The 22904-nt window shown below is 39.8% G+C and overlaps 1 protein-coding gene and 1 pseudogene across 2 annotated transcripts; both read left to right on the top strand.

The window, feature by feature from the left end:
- The window catches only part of LOC129378896 (traf2 and NCK-interacting protein kinase-like), a 45617-nt pseudogene extending 32250 nt beyond the window's left edge, over positions 1-13367 (top strand).
- A 2236-nt stretch (positions 13368-15603) lies between these two features.
- On the top strand, positions 15604-20830 carry LOC129378967 (eukaryotic translation initiation factor 5A-1-like). 2 transcript variants are annotated; one of them, XM_055059473.1, is made up of 5 exons: positions 15604-15683; positions 17804-17991; positions 18209-18313; positions 19555-19686; positions 19795-20830. In XM_055059473.1, exons 2-5 carry the CDS (start codon positions 17824-17826, stop codon positions 19858-19860), a joined length of 471 nt encoding a protein of 156 aa, XP_054915448.1. In that variant the 5' UTR covers positions 15604-15683; positions 17804-17823; the 3' UTR covers positions 19861-20830. The 2 variants fall into 2 exon arrangements, with proteins under 2 accessions (XP_054915448.1, XP_054915451.1); XM_055059476.1 differs by lacking the exon at positions 15604-15683 and adding an exon at positions 15718-15792.
- Positions 20831-22904: the final 2074 nt, after the last annotated feature.

The raw sequence follows: 22904 nt of genomic DNA, 5'->3' as shown, positions 1-22904 counted from the left end.
TGTGTGTGTGTGTGTGTGTGTGTGTGTGTGTGTGTGTGTGAACGACGCGGTGACCGCTCTGTCTCTCCTCTCATCCTGTCCTCCATCTGTCCTTCTGTCGTCCCTCAGAGTTATAAGAAAGCTTTAGACGAGGTCAGTGGCATTTCTCCTCTTTCCACCTGTCTTTCCGTCTTTTGTCCTCACTGATGTCCAGGTGTCCCCCACGCATGCCATGCTCACCTTTACCTGTTCCTGGGAATGTTTGACCGATTCTGTCCCGATGCCAATCGTGTGGATTGAACTTTGTGGAACAAAAAGAAACATAACTGGGTGAAAATCTGTGTTAGCGTAGCAGCATTAGCGTAGCAGCATTAGCGTAGCAACGTTGAGCTTCTCTGGGTTTCAAAAGGTGAGGTTCGGGGGCCATTTGTGGTCCCCAAGCTGATTTTTTGAGCCCTGATTGCAGTTTATGAATAGAGGATATTTGTTGGATTAATTATGTTTTTTGGTTCCTTCTTAATTTCAGCGTGAGCAAACAAAAGTCTGGTTGCCTAAAAATCTGCATTTAATTTTTATTAAACATAAAAAACTCCAAAACCTTGGTAGGTCTCACATTCAGATACAAAAATATTTCAATAAGTTTCAGTTAGAAATATTACATTTATAGTTTATTGTGGAGCAAAAAATCAAAAATAAAACCTGTAATAAAATAATATATTTATATAATAACATAAATAATCTAATAAAGTCCACTCGATAAACAATAAAATACAATAAAATCATTAATTTGGTGTTATGATCATTTTGGTTTCTCTTCTGGTGTAATTTTTATTTTTTAATTAGTAAAACTTTAGTATATTTAATTTCTAGATATATAATTTCTTAAATGCTGCTTCAAAGATGTTTTGTTGTACAATTATTTTCCTTTTTCAAACATGAATCTGCTTTATGAAAGCATGAAAATTAATCCTCAGTTTGAAAACATTTTTGCTTCATGGAAATATATATATATATATATATATATATATATATATATATATATTTCATTGTACCAAATTATGAAATTGTTGCATCTCTGGTAATTTTCTGCATTTTTTGAGCTTTTTGTGGAACTTATTTTCATTTTCCATATTTAGTTTTTGTCCTGGATAAAAAAACTTCTTTTAGTTTGGAGAAAAAAGAGAAAAGTGAGAGATTTCTTCCAGCTTTTCTCCCAGTTATTCCTCTTTTTTCTTTCCTTCCTTGTGAAGTTTTGCAGCTGAAATATTTTCCTGTTTCGTCAGACAGGAAGTGGACCTGTGGTCAGTTGCTGTTCGGGTCATGTGACTTCCTGTCGAGTCCCTCAGTGGAAACGTCACTTTTTTCTCTGCTGCCATGGTTCATTTTCACGGTCACTCTTTCTCTCTTTCTTCCTCCATTTTACTCTTCCTCTCTTTCCCATCAGGAGGAGTTGGTAAGATGACTCACACACCCCACCCTAAGCTCCTCCCACCAACCTCACCTAAGCCCCGCCCACTTTGTCCATTTCCTGCCTCTCAGCTTCCCTGCTGTGATACTTTAGAGTGGATTTTTCTCTGGTTGCTTCTGTTTTTATGCTGTGATGCGTCAGAACCGCCGCCATGTTGCTGCAGGAAGGATTTCTATTAAAACCACAATAATAACTTAATAATCTGAAAAAAATTAAATAGCCTGAATTTCTCTGTTTTTCTTTAATTAAAAAGAATAATCAGTTTATTTAATATTTATTTTATTTAGATAAAAACAAAATTCATTAAAGTCCAATTTATTTTACTTTTTATTAACTTAATTACAGAACATATGGTCTATTTTATTGAGTTACTTTTACATTAATTTATTAATTAGTTTAGGAAAATCTGACATTTTAATTAAGAGTTTTTTATATTAATTTTATATTTTTGATTTTTTTTCTTACAGAAATAATATGTAAAAATTACGACACTTAAATCCATAATCAATTATTATTGACAATTATTTTTAAATCTTAATTTATTCAGAATAAGCTGTTAAACTTACCTTAACCCTCAATTTTATTCTAATAAAGAATAAAAGGATTAAATATTTTAGTGAAATAATAATTTTATCACAAATATTATATTTTATTGCATCAATTTTAATATTTCTTGATTTTTTTATGGTTTACATTTTTTGAATAAAATAAACTGAATGTTAAAATATAGTAAAATATTTAATTTGCTTCCTTACATTTTTTACCTGCCTGATTCATTTTTTTACACAGAGTATATTAATTTGTAAACATGTTTACTGTTTACGTTTTATCCCATATTTTAGGACATTTTCAGTATATTCAGGTAAATAATATTTAAATTCTGCTGTTTTATTAGGAGAAATCTTCTGATTTATTTCTAAATCCTGCTGCAACATGGCAACAGATGCATCACACTGTGATCCAGTCGTTGCATCTCAGTTTATTTCTCTGTGGCTGCTGGATGTGAAATGTGGGTTTGAAGTTCTCTGAGCTGTAAGAGCGAGGCATGGTCTGTAGTTCGACTCCCGTCATGTTCTCTCCTCCTGCTTGCTGCCCCGTCCGTCGTGACAGAGAATCCGAACATTTAGACGGACTGACAACCTGCATGGCGCCTCCAGGCCTGTGATGCTCCGTCCTTTTTGCCTGCTGGATTGTTACAACACTAAATGTTTCTTTCCAGAACTTAAAATAGTTTTTTATGGATTTTAAAGGAGAATTTTCAGGAATTTATTTGGAACGAATTGGTTACTTTTCTGAACCTAAAACACAGGCTACTTTCTTAAACTTAGCAGTAAATTTCCAGTGTTCATTGTTGTTTCCTCAGAGTTAAATTCTCAGAACGTAAAGGTTAAATGTTACTTTCTTCAACTTACCTGAATGCTAATTCAGGCTAATTTGCAGATTGTTTTCCTGGGAATCACCTGCAGAACTTGCTCAGACTGCAAAGGTTAATGATCGGGAACTTTCAGGAATCTTTTATTTAAAAGCAAACATTTTCAGGAACTAATAGGTTGCTGTCCTGGAACTTCATGGGAATTTTGGAGTTTAAATCTTAATTTAAACCTGCCAGGAATCCAAACGTTCTTTTTCAAAGTTTAAGAGTTTAAAGGTCAATTTGCAGGTTGATTTAGTGGAACAGGCAGAATTTACTTTCTAAAAGCTACACAGGACATATAAGGTATTTATTTTTCATTCCTAAATAATGTGATTTTTTAGGATTTATCAGTCACTGTCCAGGAACGTACAAATCAACCTGCAAACTCTAAAACATGAGTTGTGAACTCCAGAAAGTCATGTGTAAGTTTGGAAAGTAGCAAATGCAACTTGTACATTTTATAAATGCAGCAAAAAGTTCAGGCATTAATTAAATTACTTCCAATGGAATATTAAATAAATGATAAATGTGATTTATTGGAAAAACACTTTTTCACTTAGAACTCTTCTCTCTGCTCATTAATCAGGGTTGTTTGGATTTAAAGTATGAAATCAGCTCAAAGCTTCCGGCTTCTATGAAACTAACATTCAGGTCGACCTGCTGTCCTCTCAGGGTTTTTCCATGATGATGATATTTTATTACTAATAGTTCAGTTGCTGTTTGTACCTGCAGACAGAAACTCCGGCCTCAGTAACAGTCGGTTGTTCGTCCGGCAGGACCTGACGGCTCTGGCCAAAGAGCTGAGAGAGCTGCGGCAGGGAGAGGAGACCAGCCGCCCGCCGGTCAAGGTCACGGACTACTCTTCATCCAGCGAGGAGTCGCACAGCAGCGAGGATGAGGAGGGAGAGGGCGGGGCTAATGATGGATCGGTGGCCGTTAGCGACATACCGCGGATTATGTGAGTAACACTGGATCTCCTGAAGAGGGCGCACCAACTGAACGGAGCTCAAACTGGAGTTTAACCTTTTGACCTTCAGGCCTCCGGCGAGTCAGAGCACCAACGAGTCCTTCGTCGTGATGGGAGGCCATAATGACGCCCACGGCGACCCGTACGGAGACAGCACGCAGGATAACACGCTCATGATGCGGGAGGTCAGTCGCAGCAGGTTGAACTCCGACCCGGCCAAGATGTTCTGGCTCCTGTCTGGGTTCGGGCCATTAGTGCAGCGCCATGAGCGCCATGATGAACATCATGATGGCTGTGCATCCATAAAAAGTTAAATTAATTAAACTAAAATTAAGTCCTTAAAAGGTCCTGAATTCAATAATTAAAGGTAATTTGGCCTTAAAAACATTAATCACAGGTCTTAAAGTTTGTAATAATATTTAACGCATTTTGACATTGATTGATTCCCCAGGATTTTGCTTTTGTTTTTGGAATTTTTTTTGTAGTTAAATTCACTGATTTTGTGAAACTGATTTAGAAATATTGCAATATTTGATGCACATCAGGAAATGACTTTTCTCCACATCGCTCACAGACTATCAGCTGACATCAAGTCCGGCTGAGTCAGCAGTGTAGTCAAAGAAATACTGCCACCTGCAGGTGGGAGTTAGCATGACCCAATGTTTTTGGTTATTTCTGCAGCAAATTGGGAAAAAGATTAAAAAGAAATGTAGTTTATATCTTCAGCTAAAGTAAGAATGTCGTTAATCTCAAAAGGAGAACCATTTCTTCAACAATAGTTGTTTATTTCTTTCTGTTATGACACAGGCATTAAATCTCACTCATTTTGGTCTTGAAAAGTCTTAAATTTGGTTTAGTGAATCGGCAGAAACTCTGTGGATCCAATAAATTAAACATTAGTTTTAACATTCAGTTAAATCCTGACTGTTGATATTTGAAGCTTTTTCCAAAACTTTTAATTGGTTTCACTTCAGACGTTACTAGTTTTATCTGGACCCAAACTGCAGCGTCTGATGGAGATTATGTTTCTCCTGAGTGAACGCCACCGCCGGCAGCCTGGCCTGCATCAGGGCCTCGCCGCTCAGGGCCTGGCCGCTCAGGGCCTGGCCGCTCAGGGCCTCGCCGCTCAGGGCCTCGCCGCTCAGGGCCTCGCCGCTCAGGGCCTGGCCGCTCAGGGCCTGGCCGCTCAGGGCCTGGCCGCTCAGGGCCTGGCCGCTCAGGGCCTCGCCGCTCAGGGCCTCATCACCGCTCAGGGCCTCGCCGCTCAGGGCCTCGCCGCTCAGGGCCTCGCCGCTCAGGGCCACGCCCCCTTTCTCTTCTCTCCTTCCAGAGGTTACGGGGGCGGAGGCGGAGCTCCCCCGGCAACAGTCAGCACGGCAGCGCTAATCCGTTCCTTGGAAACAGCAACCTCCCAGATCTGGTGCAACAAAGCGCCTCTCCTCTGGGCCGCGCCTCTTTGGTCCAAGTAGGTGGAGCAGAATCCGGCCCTTATGACGAACCTCCGTCACCCTGTCCAGACCTCGCCCTTTGACCTTTGACCCACACCATACCTGACCACCGACCCCTCCAACAAACACACAGCGTCTGAAGCGGGTGGGACGTTACCTTACAGCATCAGATCAGTTCTGGTTATAAGGAGGATTCCATCATCATAAACTAAAACTAACAAATGGAGACAGAAGACAACAAGCAAAAACCAGAATAAAACCTCGTTGGTGTTTAAATCCAACATATTTTAATGTTGGATTAAGGATCTCTAACTGCAAAAACACAGAATCCTACCAAACGTTTATGATCTCAGTAAACAGGATCTTGTTTAAATCTGGTTCCAGATTATTTCACTTGTGACATTTTCTCCATGTTTTAAGTGAAACTATGAGTTGGACCAGTTCATGAAGGTCCACCCAGCCTCCAACCAAACACACCCCAAACCTGGTGGTCTTACCCCCAGAACAGGAGGAGTGTGCACAGCTTTACCTCGCAGCATTTCCTCTCTGTACCACTAGAGGGCGCTGCTGTGCCACTGGGGAGTTGGTCCTGTTTCTATTCTGGGATTATATTTCATCCCACCTTCAAGTTGACTTTAAAATGTTTACTCTATGGCAACATTTAAGTAGACATTTGCATGACTTAACTTATTCTAGAGGAAAAATCTTTAGCAAAAGTTTATTTTGGTCACAAAAGGTTTAATTATACCTCATCTTCTCTCCTTCTTTTCCTCCATCTTTCAGTTTTCCAGCCTCTGAACCTGGAAGTTCCCACTATTTTTCTGACAAAATAAAGGAAACAACTTAGCATAGCTTTTAATTAATCGCATGTTTCCTTTATTTTGAGTCCTGCTCTGAGTGTCTGCTGTGTTTCTGTGCCCTGCAGTACGGGATGGGAGGCAGCGGCGGCTCCAAGGCGTCCTTCACCCCCTTCGTCGACCCCCGGGTGTACGGGACCTCGCCGACCGAAGACGATGAGAAAAACTCTGCCGCAGGTACGATTCAGCTCATCGGATTCGTCATCGACTCCTTCATGGACAGGAACTAAACATTTCTCACTTTTCCAACGTGGCGATGTTACCTTCTGCCATCTGCAGTTATTTTTAAAAAGCAGACAGTAAATACAGCAAAAGAAACCAAAACTAGAATTAACAGTCAATAAAGAAAACTTGAATACAGATTCAACTGAAAGATTACCAAAAAAATCAATCATTTGAATTTTTCTCTTAGACCGCAACCCAACATCTGCTGATATTATTATTATTATTATTATTATTGTTATTATTATTATTATTATTATTATTATTATTATTATTATTATTATTGTTGTTATTATTATTGTTATTATTATTATTATTATTATTATTATTATTATTATTATTATTATTATTATTATTATTATTATTATTATTATTATTATTATTATTATAAATCACAGTTCTGATTACAGAAAATTAGCATTTTACAATATAGCCTTAAAAACATACACAAGCCAACCTAAGTGGGCTAAAAGGCATCATTGTTTTTATATAAATAAATATATACATTTTAAAATGGCTAAAAATGTAGATGTGTGTATGAAGCAGGTTTGTTTTCATCAGGTTAATTTCAGTGTTTTGTGCAGCGTTGTTTGCTGACGAGCTGCTGAAGCAGGAGCAGGAGCAGGCGAGGCTCAACGAGGCCCGGAAGATCTCGGTGGTCAACGTGAACCCGACCAACATCCGGCCGCACAGCGACACGCCCGAGATCAGAAAATACAAAAAGCGCTTCAACTCTGAGATCCTCTGCGCTGCTCTGTGGGGTGAGACGCCGGCGGTCGCCGCGCGGGGACCGACATGTTTCTGCAGGAAATAAAAAGATTTTTCTGCAGGAGTGAATCTGCTGGTGGGGACAGAAACGGCCTGATGCTGCTGGACCGAAGTGGCCAGGGAAAAGTTTACAACCTGATTAACAGAAGACGCTTCCAGCAGATGGACGTCCTGGAGGGACTCAACGTCCTGGTCACCATCTCAGGTTAACCTGACGTTTGATGCCTAATGTCCTTAAATCATTTATCTGGAACTTTAATATTAAATGTATTTATTTTATTCTTTAAAGGTGACACATTATTCTTCCTTGAATAGGTTGTGATAGGTCTGTGGCCGATACAGAACAATTTATTCTTGGCTGAGGTTTCAGTCTGGTCAGTTCTGCCCATTTCAAGCTGTTTTAGGACGTCTGTCACTTTAAATCCACATTAGCTGCTGCTGGCCACATAAGGCAGCGGCTAAATGTTTCATGTGCAACATTTAAAGTTGCACTTGAAAATGGCTGCAAACAAATGCACAGCTATACAACAATGCATCTTTGAAAAGCATTAGTGGAGCCTCCTCCACAGCCAACAAGAAAGCAGAACATGGATTCTGAATGGCAAGTCAAAAACAAACACTTGTCTTTTCCAGCAGCCATTGTACAGCGGTAACACCAGCTGACCGAACGCGCTGGAGATCCAATTGGGTTCCTAGATAACGGGGTGGTTCGGCTGGGGTTGCTACATGTGACTGCTGATCTGTTACATTAGAAAGGTTTTTGAAACGGCTCGTTTTCCAGACACTAAAAAAACATTAAATTATTGCTAAAAAACTTCTGGGTGTTTTATTTTAAGCGCTTGGGCTTTTAGACGCATCTGAGAGAAATCTGGATGTTTTACTGTAGGTCCCCTTTAAAGGACTACAGCAGTCAGATGTTTTTATCGACTGCTTTAGAGACTAACTGGTGAATTCATCAGGTCTTAACTTGCCCTCATCAGTCCTACCTGGGAAACACCCTGCATGTTGCCACATTGAAGGCTTTGCCTGGACTGCTCCTGGTATACAGTATAAATAAAACATCAAGACACGTCTAAATTTCCAAATCTTAGGTGGGTCTGCAGGAAAGTTGAAATTAAACCTGTAATTTCTGACTGTGCAGGGAAGAAGAACAAGCTGCGAGTTTACTACCTGTCCTGGCTGAGGAACAGGATATTACACAACGACCCGGAGGTGGAGAAGAAGCAGGGATGGATCACAGTGGGGGAGCTGGAGGGCTGCGTCCACTATAAAGTCGGTACGTTGTCAGAAACCCAGGAAAAACACAATCCCACTCAAGTTTTCATTATATTTAAAATGAAAAGAACCAATTTATTATTTACTCCTTGTCTAATGTGTCTAATATTTTCCTGCAGTGAAATACGAGAGGATTAAATTCCTGGTGATCGCTCTGAAAAACTCAGTGGAAATCTACGCCTGGGCACCAAAACCTTACCATAAATTTATGGCCTTTAAGGTAATAACAGAAAGCTGGGAGGATCAACAAAACAGTGATTTATATTTGTGATGAGAAGATAAGAAATATTTGGTAAAATTCACAAGTTTAGTACAAAAAAGAGACAATAAAACCAAACAGATAGGGCTGCAGAAGAAGGAAGAGTGAGCCAAGTAACAGGTAAATCTCTCACTCTCCTCTCTGCCTCCAAGTCTTTCACCGATCTGCAACATCGCCCCCTGCTGGTGGATTTAACTGTGGAGGAGGGCCAGAGGTTAAAGGTCATCTATGGCTCCACAGTAGGTTTTCATGTGATCGATGTGGATTCTGGAAACCCTTATGACATCTACATCCCTCACATGTAAGAGAAAGATTTGCTTTACATTTTGATTGTGTTGATTTTCTGTGACTATTTTCAGGCTGGTAATCCTCAAACCCTTTTTCATGAGATAAAAAGGCTCATAAGCTGAAGAGATGAACCAAAAGCCAATTTTAAGTTAGATTTGTTATTTTAGCTCCGACACGATGATTATTATTAAGTTACTCTGTGAAAATTTGGCCTACAACTTAGGAGTGATGCATATTTTACGGATTAAGGACAAAAAAAACAGGAAACATCTGAAGACGGAGCCATTGCTCATCTGCTGGACTCAAGACTTTTGCACAGTCCTGCAACTTCATTAAGTCAAAAACGGTGTCAGCAAGACCATAATGAGACAGTACGGCCAGTTGAGTCAGCGTCCTCCTCTAACCCTGGCTGAGTCATGCTGTGTCCGTTTCTTTGGCGTCCCGCCTCTCTCTCCTCCTCACCCTGTCATCCCGTCTCCGCTGCCCCACAGATCCAGGGTCAGGTGACCCCGCACGCCATCGTGGTCCTGCCCAAGACCCATCGTCTGCTGTGCGGACCGCCTGCCTACGACGTCCACTACGGCCGGATCACCAAAGACGTGGTGCTGCAGTGGGGCGAGATGCCCACGTCCGTCGGTATGTCAGAGAGAGAAACATGTTTCATTATTTATCATGTCTCTAATGTGGAGTCTGTTAGAGACACAGATTCTATCTAAAATACTTATTTAACCTCTCCTCCTTAAAGCTGCAGAACGTAACTGTTTCACATATTTGTTGAATCTGTCATCTTGATATGACAGCATTGAATGAGACACATAATCTGAGAAAAGATGAAACTCATCTTCCTTCCGCCAGCACTGCCAGTGCAGAGGAAGCTGCATTTCCAACCGAAGCTGCTCCGCTTCTGCAGCGCCGCGTCCAGACAGGGCGGTGTTGTTCTGATACGACTCCACCCAAAGCAACAAGACGCTCCACATTCCTGAGGATTAGAAATACCTTCTAGATGTCACATCAGGTTCTGGTTGATGTGACAGATTATTATTCTGCCAGAGCTGGAAGGATTGAGTTAAAGTATTGATCAGATATGATCCATTCAGATCAAACCAAGCCTGTGATCTGATCAGTCCGATAGGGAGAAGCTCTGGCAGTGATTGTTTTGGGTTTTTCTCTCCATGTTGGTGTATTTCCACATATGTTTACGTATATTTGGTCCTGCTCTTCCTGCAGCCTACATCCACTCCAACCAGATCATGGGCTGGGGCGAGAAGGCCATCGAGATCCGCTCCGTCGAGACGGGACACCTCGACGGCGTTTTCATGCACAAACGAGCTCAGCGCCTCAAGTTCTTGACGAGAGAAACGACAAAGTGAGTCTGAAACCAGATCAGATCGACTCACATTTGGTCTCATTTAGCAAAACTTTTAAAAATCTATAAATCAATAAATCAGTTTATTTGACTCAAAATAGGTTGATTCTTTCCAATCTTCTACTTTTTGCCGTTCTTATGCCATACTTTGTTAGAACTTAAATTTCACTATGAATAACAGCAGAAAATAATGATAATGATAATAATGGGTCACCTATAAATGGTGAACTGACTGAACTTGAGAACTTTTCTCGCCGCATTGACCAATCAAACGCTCAGAAACTTCCAGGTTCAGAAACTTCCAGGTTCAGAAACTCTGACGGTTTCATGATGTTTGGTTTCTTTCTGCTGTCGGGTTTTAAAGTTTTCCTCGCTCTCTGCAGGTTTTCTTCGCCTCGGTCCGCTCTGGAGGCAGCAGTCAGGTTTTCTTCATGACCCTGAACAGAAGCTCCATGATGAACTGGTAACCTGCCCCGCCCCCCGCTGGGAGCCACGCCCCTTCGCCGGAGGGACGATGGAGGACGGTGTTTGTGCGTGTTTATATGTGTGTGTGTACTCATGGACGACGACGACACCAAGCCGCTGACTGGACTGCACATCTGGAGGAGGTGCTGAACCGCAGCAGAGCGTCTCTACTTAGACATCCTCACGCTGTAGGGGGCGCTGCAGGTCCTGTGGTTGCTGTGACTGCCTGCAGAGCAAAGGTGACCCCACAAGGTCGGCGCCCAGTCCAGTGCTGGGCCGGACCGAGAGTGGATCTGGAGCCGTTAAGGACCTGACCAGGAGAAGCTCTTTGTGTAGCACATCAGTGACTTTGATCCAGGGTGTTCACACTGCGAGTGCACAGGCCTGCCTGCTGCAGGCTCTAGTTTAGTGAGTTAGCAAAGTAGCATTAGAGAAAAAACCTGAGGATCAGATCATAAATGCACACAATTTTAAGATTGTTTTCATCTCACAAAGCCAGGATGATTTATTATTTCTGTTTTATTAGATTCTGTCTGAATTGCTCAGACTGAACCTGCTGGGAGTGAAAATCCTTTTTGTTTCACTTTTGGGAGTAGAAATGCACAACTTTAAGAAGCAACAAGCAAAACGCACCAGAATATGAAGCGATTCAGATTCTGGGCGCCTCCTCATCAAATCTGACAATCTTAAAGGGACAGCGACAGGAAATCTTTGACCGTAACACAAAAAGAATGTCGCAACATTTCACTGTTTCAGCCATCACCGATTATTTAAAACCTGCAGCAAATTTTCAATTTGAACTCTGGAAAAACTCAAAATCTAGTCTAGTGCAAATATCTTAGTGAAGAGATAATACAAAACCAACTTACAAGTCAGTTTTCAGCAAGAAATATCAGCTTTTTAATTTATATACTTCCTTAATATTCTTTAAAAAGTTCTAGATGATTTCACTTATAACATGACGATTCCCCATGTTGTAAGTGAAATAATTTACCGATGAAACTAGAACCTTTTTATCAATATTAATGAATTACTGGCTCCTATTGCACTGTAAAAAGTCACTCTGAAGTTAGTTTGGTCTTATTTCAAGTTTATTAAGATATTTACACTAAAAACTAGACAAAATAACTTTGTAGGTTTTTGTGTTTTGCAGTGAAATGCAGTGAATATAACGACAGTTCACTGATGAAATGATCAACGTTGCCCCTTCAATGCACATCTTCCAACACATCAGCTTAACGCTGCAGTTTAACGAGCTAAACTCAGAAAACCAGAGAACGCAGACTTTCCTGCTTCAAAACAAAAAACAATTAGAACTCAGTTCAGACTAATAACTAAGATAAATAATCATAAAATATAAAGAGTCTGATGTGTTTTGCAGCATCAAAGCTCAGTATGACAGCTTGAATAAACTATTTGCTCTTTATTAGATCACAAACTATCAAACATTTCATGACAGTTTCTGATTACTTTACATGAGAAGTGATATATTATCACCTGTTATTGGTTGTTTTCTCTCTTGAAGCAAATTAAGTTTATTTCCAAAATAAAATTTTAACTTCCAAAGAAGTTGGGACCTGAATAAAGTGAACAGCTGATTTCCAATAGCTTTGTAGTTTAAAACACTGCCTTGTTGCATTATTGAGCCATATTTTTCTTATCAACTTCATTTTTAATATGTTTTGTGTACATATATAAAAACACGTAAAGACAAAATTAGTTACAAATAATCCTCCCAAACAAGCTTTCTGCTTCTTTTAGAGGTTTTCTTGACTGTTTGAGCAAAATATAGCAGATTACTTTTTTATTTCTTCATGATGCAACAGAAACAACTTGACAAGCATCAGAAGGAGGTAAAACACAAGGTGAAACACCAGCATCCCTCCTTTGAGATGCTCTTAGCTCACAGTGTGAACACTCGCTTTGAGTGATGCTGCTGGAACGTCTGCCTCCTCCCAGAAAATACCCATAATCCTTCAAACAAGCAACCACTGTCAGAGCGAGGGATGGAGATGTCACCCGTCTGCAGCTGTTTGGTTCCTGGCAGGAGGAGGAAGCTTGTAGATATTGTACTTTTGCTGCAGCAGCAACACAATGACAGAAATCTTCACGTCTTTTCTCACTGGAAGAACTCGTCCGTAGAATAGTTGCAAACTTCTGGAAGGTGTTATTTCTCCTGCCTTGTGTTAAAACCACTTTTTATTTTCTGCTTGTTCTCCACTTTTGTAAATACTCACACGGCTGTTTAAAGGCTGACAAAAACAAAAAGGGTTTTATGAGATTTGTTTTTATTTCATCCCTCTTTAAGTCATTATAACCTGGGACATTTTTCTGAACATTTCCAGGAACTAAATGAGTTTAATTTCGTTCATTCATGGCTGTTTATTTAGTTTGCATGAAGACATACATGTTGAACCGTCTTCACTTGTTATGAATTTCAGGTTTGAGACAAAACACTTGTTGGTTTTACAATAGCAGATGGACAAAAACCTGAAAAATGTTAGCATTTTGTGTTTTTTGGTTGAATAACAGTAAAGATTGTACACTGGAGAATTATACATCTTGGTGACATTTATTATTAATTTAGTTATGTAAAAACCAAGCAGGTGTAGATTTTGACTGTAAATGCTGAGATTATGAGAGAAAACTGTTTCATATTTTACTTTATTTCCTTTTAGTTGTTCAGAGATCTTAAAGGATGTGATGAACAGACGCAGTTTCAGGCGCTTAAATGTGCAGGATGTTAGAGTTGATCATCAGCCTGTGAATAAAGAGCAGGAGGCAAAGAATCGATAGATTAAAAGATATTTATACTGTAATAATTTACATGATGATAATATCTTACTGATCATTTTAGAGGACATAAATAATGTTCACTTATCGAAGCTTAGTTGTCTTTCTACAGAATAGAGAACATAGCGAATACTGTAAGAATTTCTAAAAAAAAAAAAACAATGTTTTTATTGTGGTATTATTTGTATTTCAATTTTTTGTATCAAGACTGTGAACGTGTGCGGCTGTGTGTCTGAGTGTGCAGGTGTGTGCACAGGTGTGTGACATGCATGTGAGCGAATGTTTTCACCGCGCCTGAATCGCTGGGATCAGTCAGAAGACGACCGCCGTCCAGCAACACGCATCTGTGATGTTTGGAAATCTACAATAAATGTCCTCTCCTTGTACAGCAGAAACCCAGAGCTGCTTCTCTTTCTTCACACAAACTTCACTTTATGGATGTCAGAGTAACAACCTGCCAAAAAAGTCTTTCTTATTGATAATTATTGATTTGTTTTAAGTATCTGAAAGACTTCCAGACTGGTGGGGTGACATTTCCTCTTTCATGCACAGTTTTTAAGTCTCACTGCTTTTATTTTAAAGCAGTTGTGAGGAACGATGCTGAAACCTGAAACTGCTGCTGCCCAAGTTACTCAACAGCTTGTTGCTAGGCAACCGAGCAGCGAGTTAGTTGATTCCACCAAGCTAGCTTAGCTTAGCTTGCTTAGCTTAGCTTAGCTTAGCTTGCTTAGCTTAGCTTGCTTAGCTGTGAGAAGTTCAGCGGTTCAAGTTTTTTCTTTTATCGACTAATCAAGTTTTTGGTTTTTAAAGATTTAACTTTTGGAAATGCTCTCCTTTGGTTTCCATAGTTCAGGATGATGTCAGCGGCCATCTTGTTTGACCAGCATGTTTTTCAGCTTCTATTAATTTGGACTTTGAATTCAGGTTAAGTCTTATAACACAATAAAAGTCAGGCTAAAAAGTTATTTTTACAAGAATATGACTTTAACATTAGCAGAAAAAGTCGCCATATTAGGAGAATGAAGCGGTAATTTTATGAGTACTCCAACATGAAAAATAAAAAATAATCATCCACCTTTTTTCCCCTCATTTACCTGGTAAAATCACATCTTTATTCTGCTGATATTATTGTTTTATTCTAAGAATTAAACCGAAATTCTTGCAGTCAAACCTTAACACTCTGTTGTTCAACATACAGAAGGGATTATTGAAATAAAAGCCACTTTGAAAAAAAATGTTTCTGTCATTTGCAATATGGTCACATTGAACAAGATCTTAAAACACTGTACAACAACATAGCAACAACCCATATTAATCAAGAATTTAATTGGAACATAGCATATTATTGCCATTATGTGGGGAAAAAAGCAAAAAATGTAATATTTTCCCCAACAGGTATAATGTTTCTGTTTCTGCTGCTGCAGAGATGGAGGGCTGAGTTGATCTGAGTAGGATTAGAACATTTCTAACCGGGAAATTGGAATTTCCGAGTTTGAACCACAAATGGAACGCACCACCAGTGACATCATGTTTCTGCCACTGAGGAACGTGACGTAAATCAACTCTAAATACATCCAAAAATAATCTTAAGTACCAAAATATGTTTTCTACATTTGTTGCATATTCATTGTTAAGGGTTCCTATAATTCCAATAATTTGCCACTGATGATTTTGTGCAAAACAATTATGTAAACTTTAAAACGACCGTTTATGTTTTTCCTTCCACTTCACAAGTATTTACGTTATGTTAATTTTTAAAAGTCCAAGCTTATTGTTTTTACTGACTAAATTAAAGTTCATGTCCGTTCTGCATGTGCCGACGCGTGTTCTGATTTAAGTTCATTTTAGACGCTCTTTCGGGTAGTTGGATGTTTTCATCCGCGCCTGTTGGATCCTCCGGAACCACAGTATAGCGGTGAGCTGACGGGTTGCCAGTTCCCCTCATACAGACTATGTCTTTCTCCCTGCCTGAGTCAGGATCGCATCGAACCTACCTGGCAACCCTTTCTGCCTGCCCAAACACATAAACGCCCCCCTCCTCCCCGCTTCCTCCGCGGATGCTGCAGTCAAGTTGGCCGCGCATGCGCACTCTCGGTCCTCTTTTTGCTCGGAAGGTAAGTGCGGCATGGCGCGTGTTCTTCCTTCAGGGAATAAACGAAAAACTTTATCCGTTTTTAGCTCATCTCAGAGTGGATTTAAAGGCAGGAAAGTAGTTTCATCCCGGTAAGCGAAGCCTTCGGAGTCGCTGCTTTGTCTTGCCGGTGGATTCCGGTCGGGCGGCGGGGCAGGGTGTGGGTGTCCGGGGCTCAATCAAAGGGACATGCGGCCTTCAGTGGCGAGGCGCTCGGTGTCATGTCGGCCGTGTTTTCCAACCTTCCACGCTGTTTTTTACCGGCCAGGTGTTGTTCGTGGAGGCCATAGTAAACGATGAACCCCGAGCTGCCGTCGAACTTGAAGTGATTTGGAGACTTTATTTTGCTGCTCACTGCGGTTAGCATTGGTAGCAGCTGTTAGCTTTGCGTTAGCTCACTTATTTAAATAACAGCCACTGTAACGAGTTACAGAGAGTTTGTTTTATTGGGTATTAAACGTTTTTTTATTCAATGACGGGACATAACTAACGGAAGCGTCACTAAATGCATCGTATTTTAGCCCAATCCCCATCGTTATTAAGTAACGGTATGTCGGTGTTGTTACCAGAAGGCCAAGCTAGCGTGTGCTACTTTCTTAAATTACCCCGTTAATCCCCTGCAGAGACTTATTCCTAATTTGTCTCAAATTTATTCCTCCATTTTTCACTCTGAAAAGCAGATTTGCGCCGCTGTAGCGGATCCAGAGCCGTTTGAAGCAGCGCTGGATGACACAGCAGTTGAGCCTCGTGTTTAGCCGGTTAGCCTGTCCGAGCTTCCACGTTTCATGGACGCTGCGGATTTGTCTGTTTATTCAGACCTACTTCAGCCTGACTGGAAAAACAAGTCGAATATTAAACGTTTAGTCCTAAAGACACATCTGCATTTCTGAACTGATCAATTGGATTCCTTAAAAAGGCCCAAAAACGTTGCAAAGGCAGCAACTAAAGCTCCTTTAAAGCAAACTCTTTATAGTGACTTTAAAATGTAGGAATGCGTAATTACATAATTGCTAAACGAGACAGTGACCATAGTTTATAGTTTTAGAAAGTTGGCATATATATTTAGGGTTTGTAAATGGTGACGTAAATCAGGTTGAGTTTGAATGGATTCCCAGCTAATTCATTTAGGCGTTGTATTTATTGCTGCTCATGCAGTCTGAACCCACTCTACTCAAACTGTCTCTATGCCAATTAAAAGAAAAGCACAAGAATGAAGATGCTGGGATACAAACTTTAATAAACTAATCATTTCTGAGTTGGTTTTATAACTGATTTGGTAGAAAAAGCATCAGAACCTGAATTATTGCTGATATTAGATAAAAGTTGAACCCACTTAAATACCTGAAGACATTTAAATGTATATTCAGATATATTTGCATAAACAAAAATCAAACTGCGTTATACATCACATAGGTATTTGATATAGGTTGTGATCATGAATTCATTTAAGTGCAGTATTTAGTTGTCTATAATATTTCAGGTGAATTGCCAATTTTTATTTTGTTTCATTTCAGCTTTAATAAATGAAGGTTTTAACCTCCAGTAAAGTGGAGGAGACATTACAGAATGAAAAATGTGCTTTAATCTGCTTGTGAAAATGAATTTGAAACAGATATGGAAGGTTTGCTAACCCTGCAGAGTTTATGAATATTAAGCGTTGATAAAACCCACATCAGCCGAAACTCTTCAAATATCCATCATTTGATTTAAAGGTGATAAAAACAAGGTAATAAATGTAAGAATAGATTTACTCCTTGTACAATCAGACAAGATTATCTATACATGAACTTTAATTTGTTTAAGGATACGATATTTGCATTTACGGTTCAAACTTTAAGGGAACATTTGTCAGAAGACGTCTGGTCGTCGATGTTTGGTCGTTCTGAACAGATTTATTGCTTTGCTAGAAATTATTTGGGGAAATAATTTCTGTAATTGAGCCATTTCTGACTTCAATACGTTTGTTGTTCGTTTGCATCGATCCGTATCTAAATCGTTTCTGCTGCTTCGTTTATTAAACCTTCACTCATCCTGAGTTACCTGGTCATTATTTAGCTGTCCAGTGTTTACCTGGCAGGTGTTGATGATGTCTCTGTCCTCCAGCGCCCCAGACCCATCGCACCATGGCAGATCCCGATCTTGACTTCACGACTGGTGAGTCTGGCGCCTCCGCCACCTACCCCATGCAGTGCTCCGCCCTGCGTAAGAACGGGTACGTGGTGCTGAAGGGACGTCCCTGCAAAATCGTGGAGATGTCCACCTCCAAGACCGGCAAGCACGGACATGCTAAGGTACGCGTCTGAGCTGTTCTAATTATTGAAAGGCTATGGGTGGGTATCATGGCTATCATGGAGATTGTGACAATGATTTATTTATTTCACTTGGTTTTACATTTTCTTCAGGTTTATCATTTAAATGTCAGATCTTCCATTTCTCCTCTGGTCGGTTTTTTAAGCTGCTGTTTGCTGCCAGTTTTCACATCTTTGTTGGTTTGTGGTGTTTCTGCAGGTTAACCTGGTTGGTATCGACATCTTCACCAACAAGAAGTATGAAGATATGTGCCCCTCCACCCACAACATGGATGTTCCCGCCATCAAGAGGACAGACTATCAGGTAACCAGGATCCGACCAGAACCAGGATCACATTCTTCTGATCTTCTGTTGGCTCTAAATTTATAGTTTGTAAAGGGAAAAAGTATCAGATTAATTTAATCAGGTTCACATTTCACTGTTGGTGTTGAATTAATACTCCAGTTAATTGTCTTGGTGAACAAAAACTATTTCTAAAAGTTAGTCTGAATTTATGGCAACAATTACTTTAGTTGTAAATACTAAAAGTAGAAAAAAATAATTCAGTAATGTTGGAGGTTTTTAGATTTTATTGCCTGATTTTTGCAGTTAATGGATCTGAAAGAGTTGATTGATCTGTAATATGAGCTCATAATAAAACAGAAGCTGATCATTTTAATCAGTTATCTGAAATTTGACTTGAGTCTTAAATGAATTTGAACTTATCTGGTATATTTAATCTGGTATATTTAATTTTTGTTGCTGGAAGTTTTAGTCTCTCAGTTCTGGATGTTTTTCTGGTTTGAACTTTAGATCAGTTTAGTTATGCTTTATAGGAACACATAATAGTTTAGCACAAAATAAGGTTTTATTATTTTGGTCTGTTATTTAACAGATGATGAGATGGATCTGCTTACAGCCAGGAAACGGAACAGAAATGTCCTTTATTGTGTCATAATGGGGACATGAGAGAACAGCAGCGGCTCAGTGACGAGCAGTAATAGAAAATATAAACACAGAATATAAATGGCGATATTATCCAACTGTACTGTTGGATAATAGCAAAAGTTATAATATTTACAAAATGTGCATGCATCTTGATATAAATACAGTTATAAAAAGTGTCTCTGTGTTCGATGTGAAGGTTTAAAGTGAACTTAAAGATTGAAAACATTACAGTGATGATGAATCACATTTCTGAAGCCTGAGCCTCTGGAATGGAAATGATTTTCTGTCCTTGGGTCTGAATAATGTCAGCAGAGGGAGGATGTCTGTTCTGCTAGCGTTAGCATGATTAGCATTGTTAGCCGGAAGTGTTTGCTGTCACTGTTGGGTTTGAGGATTCTGGTACTTGGAGCCTTGTGTCTGAATCGGATCATAACCGTTTGGTTCCCCTCACCGTCCTGCGCAGGACGTTCCTGATGAAGAATCCGGATCCCGTCAGGTTCTGACTGAAACTTTAATCCTTGTGTTTTCCATCAAATTCTCCACAGTCTGTAAACATGAAAGCCTGTTTTCAATGTATATTTTCAGATGAAGTAATGAAGTGAATGGTTTGCTTTCAGCTCGTTAACATCGCTGAAAGCTATATGTCCTTGATGAGCGACAACGGTGACATCAGAGAGGACCTGCGCGTCCCCGACAGCGACATCGGCAAGGAAATTGAATCAAAGTTTGAGGCGGGTGAAGAATTCATGGTGAGTTTCTGTTTCTGGCGCCGTGACGGACAGACAGACGGATGGCCGGCCGGCCCGGTGTCGGGTTTCAGATGATTGACTCGGACACGTTGCTCTGGCTGCCTGCAGGTCACCGTGATTTCTGCCATGGGGGAGGAATGTGCTGTCGCTACCAAGGTCTTGGCCAGCAAATAGGGAGATGGACTTTGCTGCCCAGGCAACAAGCACCACCCACAACCAGTCTCCTGCATCCTCATTGGTTCTGTCACCAAAGCGTCGGCCTTCACAGACAACCTCAAATCATTCTGTTGTAATTTCTCTCATCAATGATCTTTTTGCCCCCCTCTCCCTCGCCTCCTCTCCCCACCCCTGGTTTCTCTTTCCGTTGCTGTTGGGAATGTTCCACCGCAGCCCGCTGCGTGGTCCTCTGCCTGATGACTGAGTTTTTGTTTGGTAACAATCTACTTTATATAAAACAACTTTAAAAAATCCCAATCAGTTGCTCATTCCTGCTTATTTTTGCCTTCAAAGTGTTGGTTTCGCCACTCACATTCCTGAATGTTTAAAAGAAACTTTGGGGTTCAGCTTTTGTATGATTATTTTTTATATTCTTTAGATTAAATAAAGCGGATCTGGAGGGAAGGGCTGCTTCCTCTTCAGGGTGGTAAACGCTTAAGAAGCCCACCCAGCATGTAAAGCGAAAAGTTTTCCCACCCCAGTCAGGAACTTCAGCAACTCCCCCTCAGTGTCTGTCTCTGGTCTGTAGGAGTTTGAGGGCCGCGGCGGTCCGGAGCGCTCGTACTTCTGGTCCAAATTCTCGATCCGGTGTAACCATCCTCCCTCCCTCCCTCCCCCATTACAAAAAGTGTTATTCTTTGATTTCAGAGGCGTGAGTGTGGAGCGGTGTGGGCCTCCGACATGTGGAGGCGGTTTGCAGTGAGAAGTGTTTCCTTTTGTTTTCTTTTTGAGGGACTTTATTCGGGTTTGGGAGGGTGGTTCAGTTGCAAACTTTCTGTTCACTCGAGGCCTTTTGTCACCTGACTGAAGAAGGCAAAATAAAACAATGATACAAATGGACAAAAACTGCAAAACGCTGTCTGTCTGCTTTCTGTCTCCTGGCGGGTTTTGTTTTGTGGGCAGAAAATAAATGCATTGCAGTGTTGGATCAGTTTTGTTTGTGCGATTTCTAACTTGTGCTTCAATGCTGCAGAGACTGTTTCTACAGCTGGAACCTTAGGAAAGTGTTAGCATCAGTATCCTAGCCTCTATAAAACTCATGATGCTGCAGGAATGTGACTCCGTACAATAAATGAGAAGCTCAATTAAACTTTGTAATTCTGTTCAAAATGTCAAACTTGTGATTAACGACTGAGAAAAATTAAGTTCTCTAATTATTTTTTGGGGGGGGGCTTTTTTTCTTCCACAAACTTTCCAATTAAATTTATACACATTTCTGAGTTTCAAATGTAGAATCTTGCAAAGGTGCTTTATTGAAATGAAGAAATTTTAATAGAAAGTTTACTGGAAGGAAAAAGTGGAGAACTGCACAACCAACATCGATTGAGGGAGTTTTGGGGAGACGAAGCTGGAAGAATCTGAACTGGATTATAAAACCTTTTATTTCAGGTCAATCAAAAATGATGCTCATTTTTTTATTTATTTTGTTCTGTAAGATGAGAACAAAATGCAAACTGCTTGAGGTCAAAGGTGAAGTTTCCAGAGTTTGATCTGCTGAACGTTTGAGGTGCATCGAGTCCAAAGTGGGTTTGATTTTCCATCTGGATTCGGTTCCGGTCGTCTCTGCCTGAAGGAACCAGTAAATGTATTGATTACCGTGTGATCAGCCTGAACTGATCGGACCTGAACTGAAACATCAACTGATAAAAAGCCTCCGCTGCAAGTAACTTCACACTTACAGAGGTTAAAAGTATTTTTGATTTAATTAGAAAAATGATGTAATTATGTGAATATAATTCTGCAAAATTCTGTATTTAAAGAAAATTCAAGCAAAGAAAACATTTCTAAATGTATTTGCATCATAAAGTTGTTGATGTTTGCAGTATTTAAATCTGAGCTGCTTTAGTGAAATAAAACAAAGATTGTGTACAAACAAGATGTCTCACTTTGACAAAACTGCTAAAACATTAGAATTGAGATCAAATAAGTAAAATTTACTTTTAAACAAGAAGTAAAAAATATGTGGTAAAACTAAAGTACTTTTTTTGTCAGTTACTCAAGTAAATACATTGAGTTAATTAATTAATTAGCCTGAAAGAAACTAATTATATCCTCATTTATGTGGATGTGCTGGTCAGACAGGTTTATCTTAACACTTTAAATAAATAGAAATAACTCATGTCTGTGTTTGCTTTAAGTCATTATGATGATTACCATGTCATGAAATTATATTTACAGTTATTGCAGATTTTTTTTAAAGTCCCGTCAGGAAACATTTTCAAAGAATTTCTTTTAATTTTTTGTATTTGGATCCAAATTTTCTCAATCAGTTTCTGCAGCAATCTGCTTAAACACAAGGGACTTAAGCAATAAGAAAACTTGCTCACACTATGTTCATTATTTTATTGATGCTGTTGTCACACAAACACGACTGTGAAATTAAGTCCATATATATTTACTTCAAATAAAGCTGAAGACTGAAAGATTCTCTTCTCTTTTAGAAGCTTTTATGTTACATGTAGGTCTGTGCTTTAATAAACAATTCTTCATTCATCTTTCTTGTTAACCTGCAGTAATTTTTTGATTTGACGTTCCATAATTCCACAAAATAAAATGCACAGAATTATTATCACTCCGTGGCTCTGATTTTTAAGAGAGCTGAGTTTGTGTAACATTGTGGTAGAAACAAAACCAAACTTGTGTCATTTCCTCAAATGCAGAACTTGAGTTACTCTGAGTTCCTGTTTTATGCGTCTTTTTTTCTTCTCCTCCTCCTGAGTTGTAGTATTTGCAGCCAGGACAGAAACACCCAGCATGCAGATGAATCACTGGAAAAACAAATGCATGCTTCTTTTTTTCTTTCATTTTTCCAGCTCTTCCCTTTCAGGGCGAAGTTCTGGTTTCTGTGACTCATCAGAGGCTGATTTCCTCTGCAGGCTCGGAGACGTGGAGCGGCCGAATGAATGGAGCTGAAAGGGGCGGAGAGCAGGTCAATGATTGATCAGGTTTATTATCAGGCCAGGTTTGGCAACATCTGACCTTTGACCAACAAGGGAAAACAG

Source organism: Poeciliopsis prolifica, unplaced genomic scaffold (genome assembly GCF_027474105.1).
Source record: "Poeciliopsis prolifica strain line A6 unplaced genomic scaffold, Auburn_PproV2 SCAFFOLD054, whole genome shotgun sequence".
Taxonomy (NCBI): domain Eukaryota; kingdom Metazoa; phylum Chordata; class Actinopteri; order Cyprinodontiformes; family Poeciliidae; genus Poeciliopsis; species Poeciliopsis prolifica.
This window is presented reverse-complemented; position numbering and strand designations above follow the sequence as displayed.

Excerpts from the sequence above, each read along its gene's own strand:
- LOC129378967 (XM_055059473.1), top strand. The coding sequence starts at position 17,824 with ATGGCAGATCCCGATCTTGACTTCACGACTGGTGAGTCTGGCGCCTCC. Across the intron at positions 18,314-19,554 it reads TCAAGAGGACAGACTATCAG|CTCGTTAACATCGCTGAAAG; the intron begins GTAACCAGGATC and ends GTTTGCTTTCAG. Across the intron at positions 19,687-19,794 it reads AGGCGGGTGAAGAATTCATG|GTCACCGTGATTTCTGCCAT; the intron begins GTGAGTTTCTGT and ends GGCTGCCTGCAG.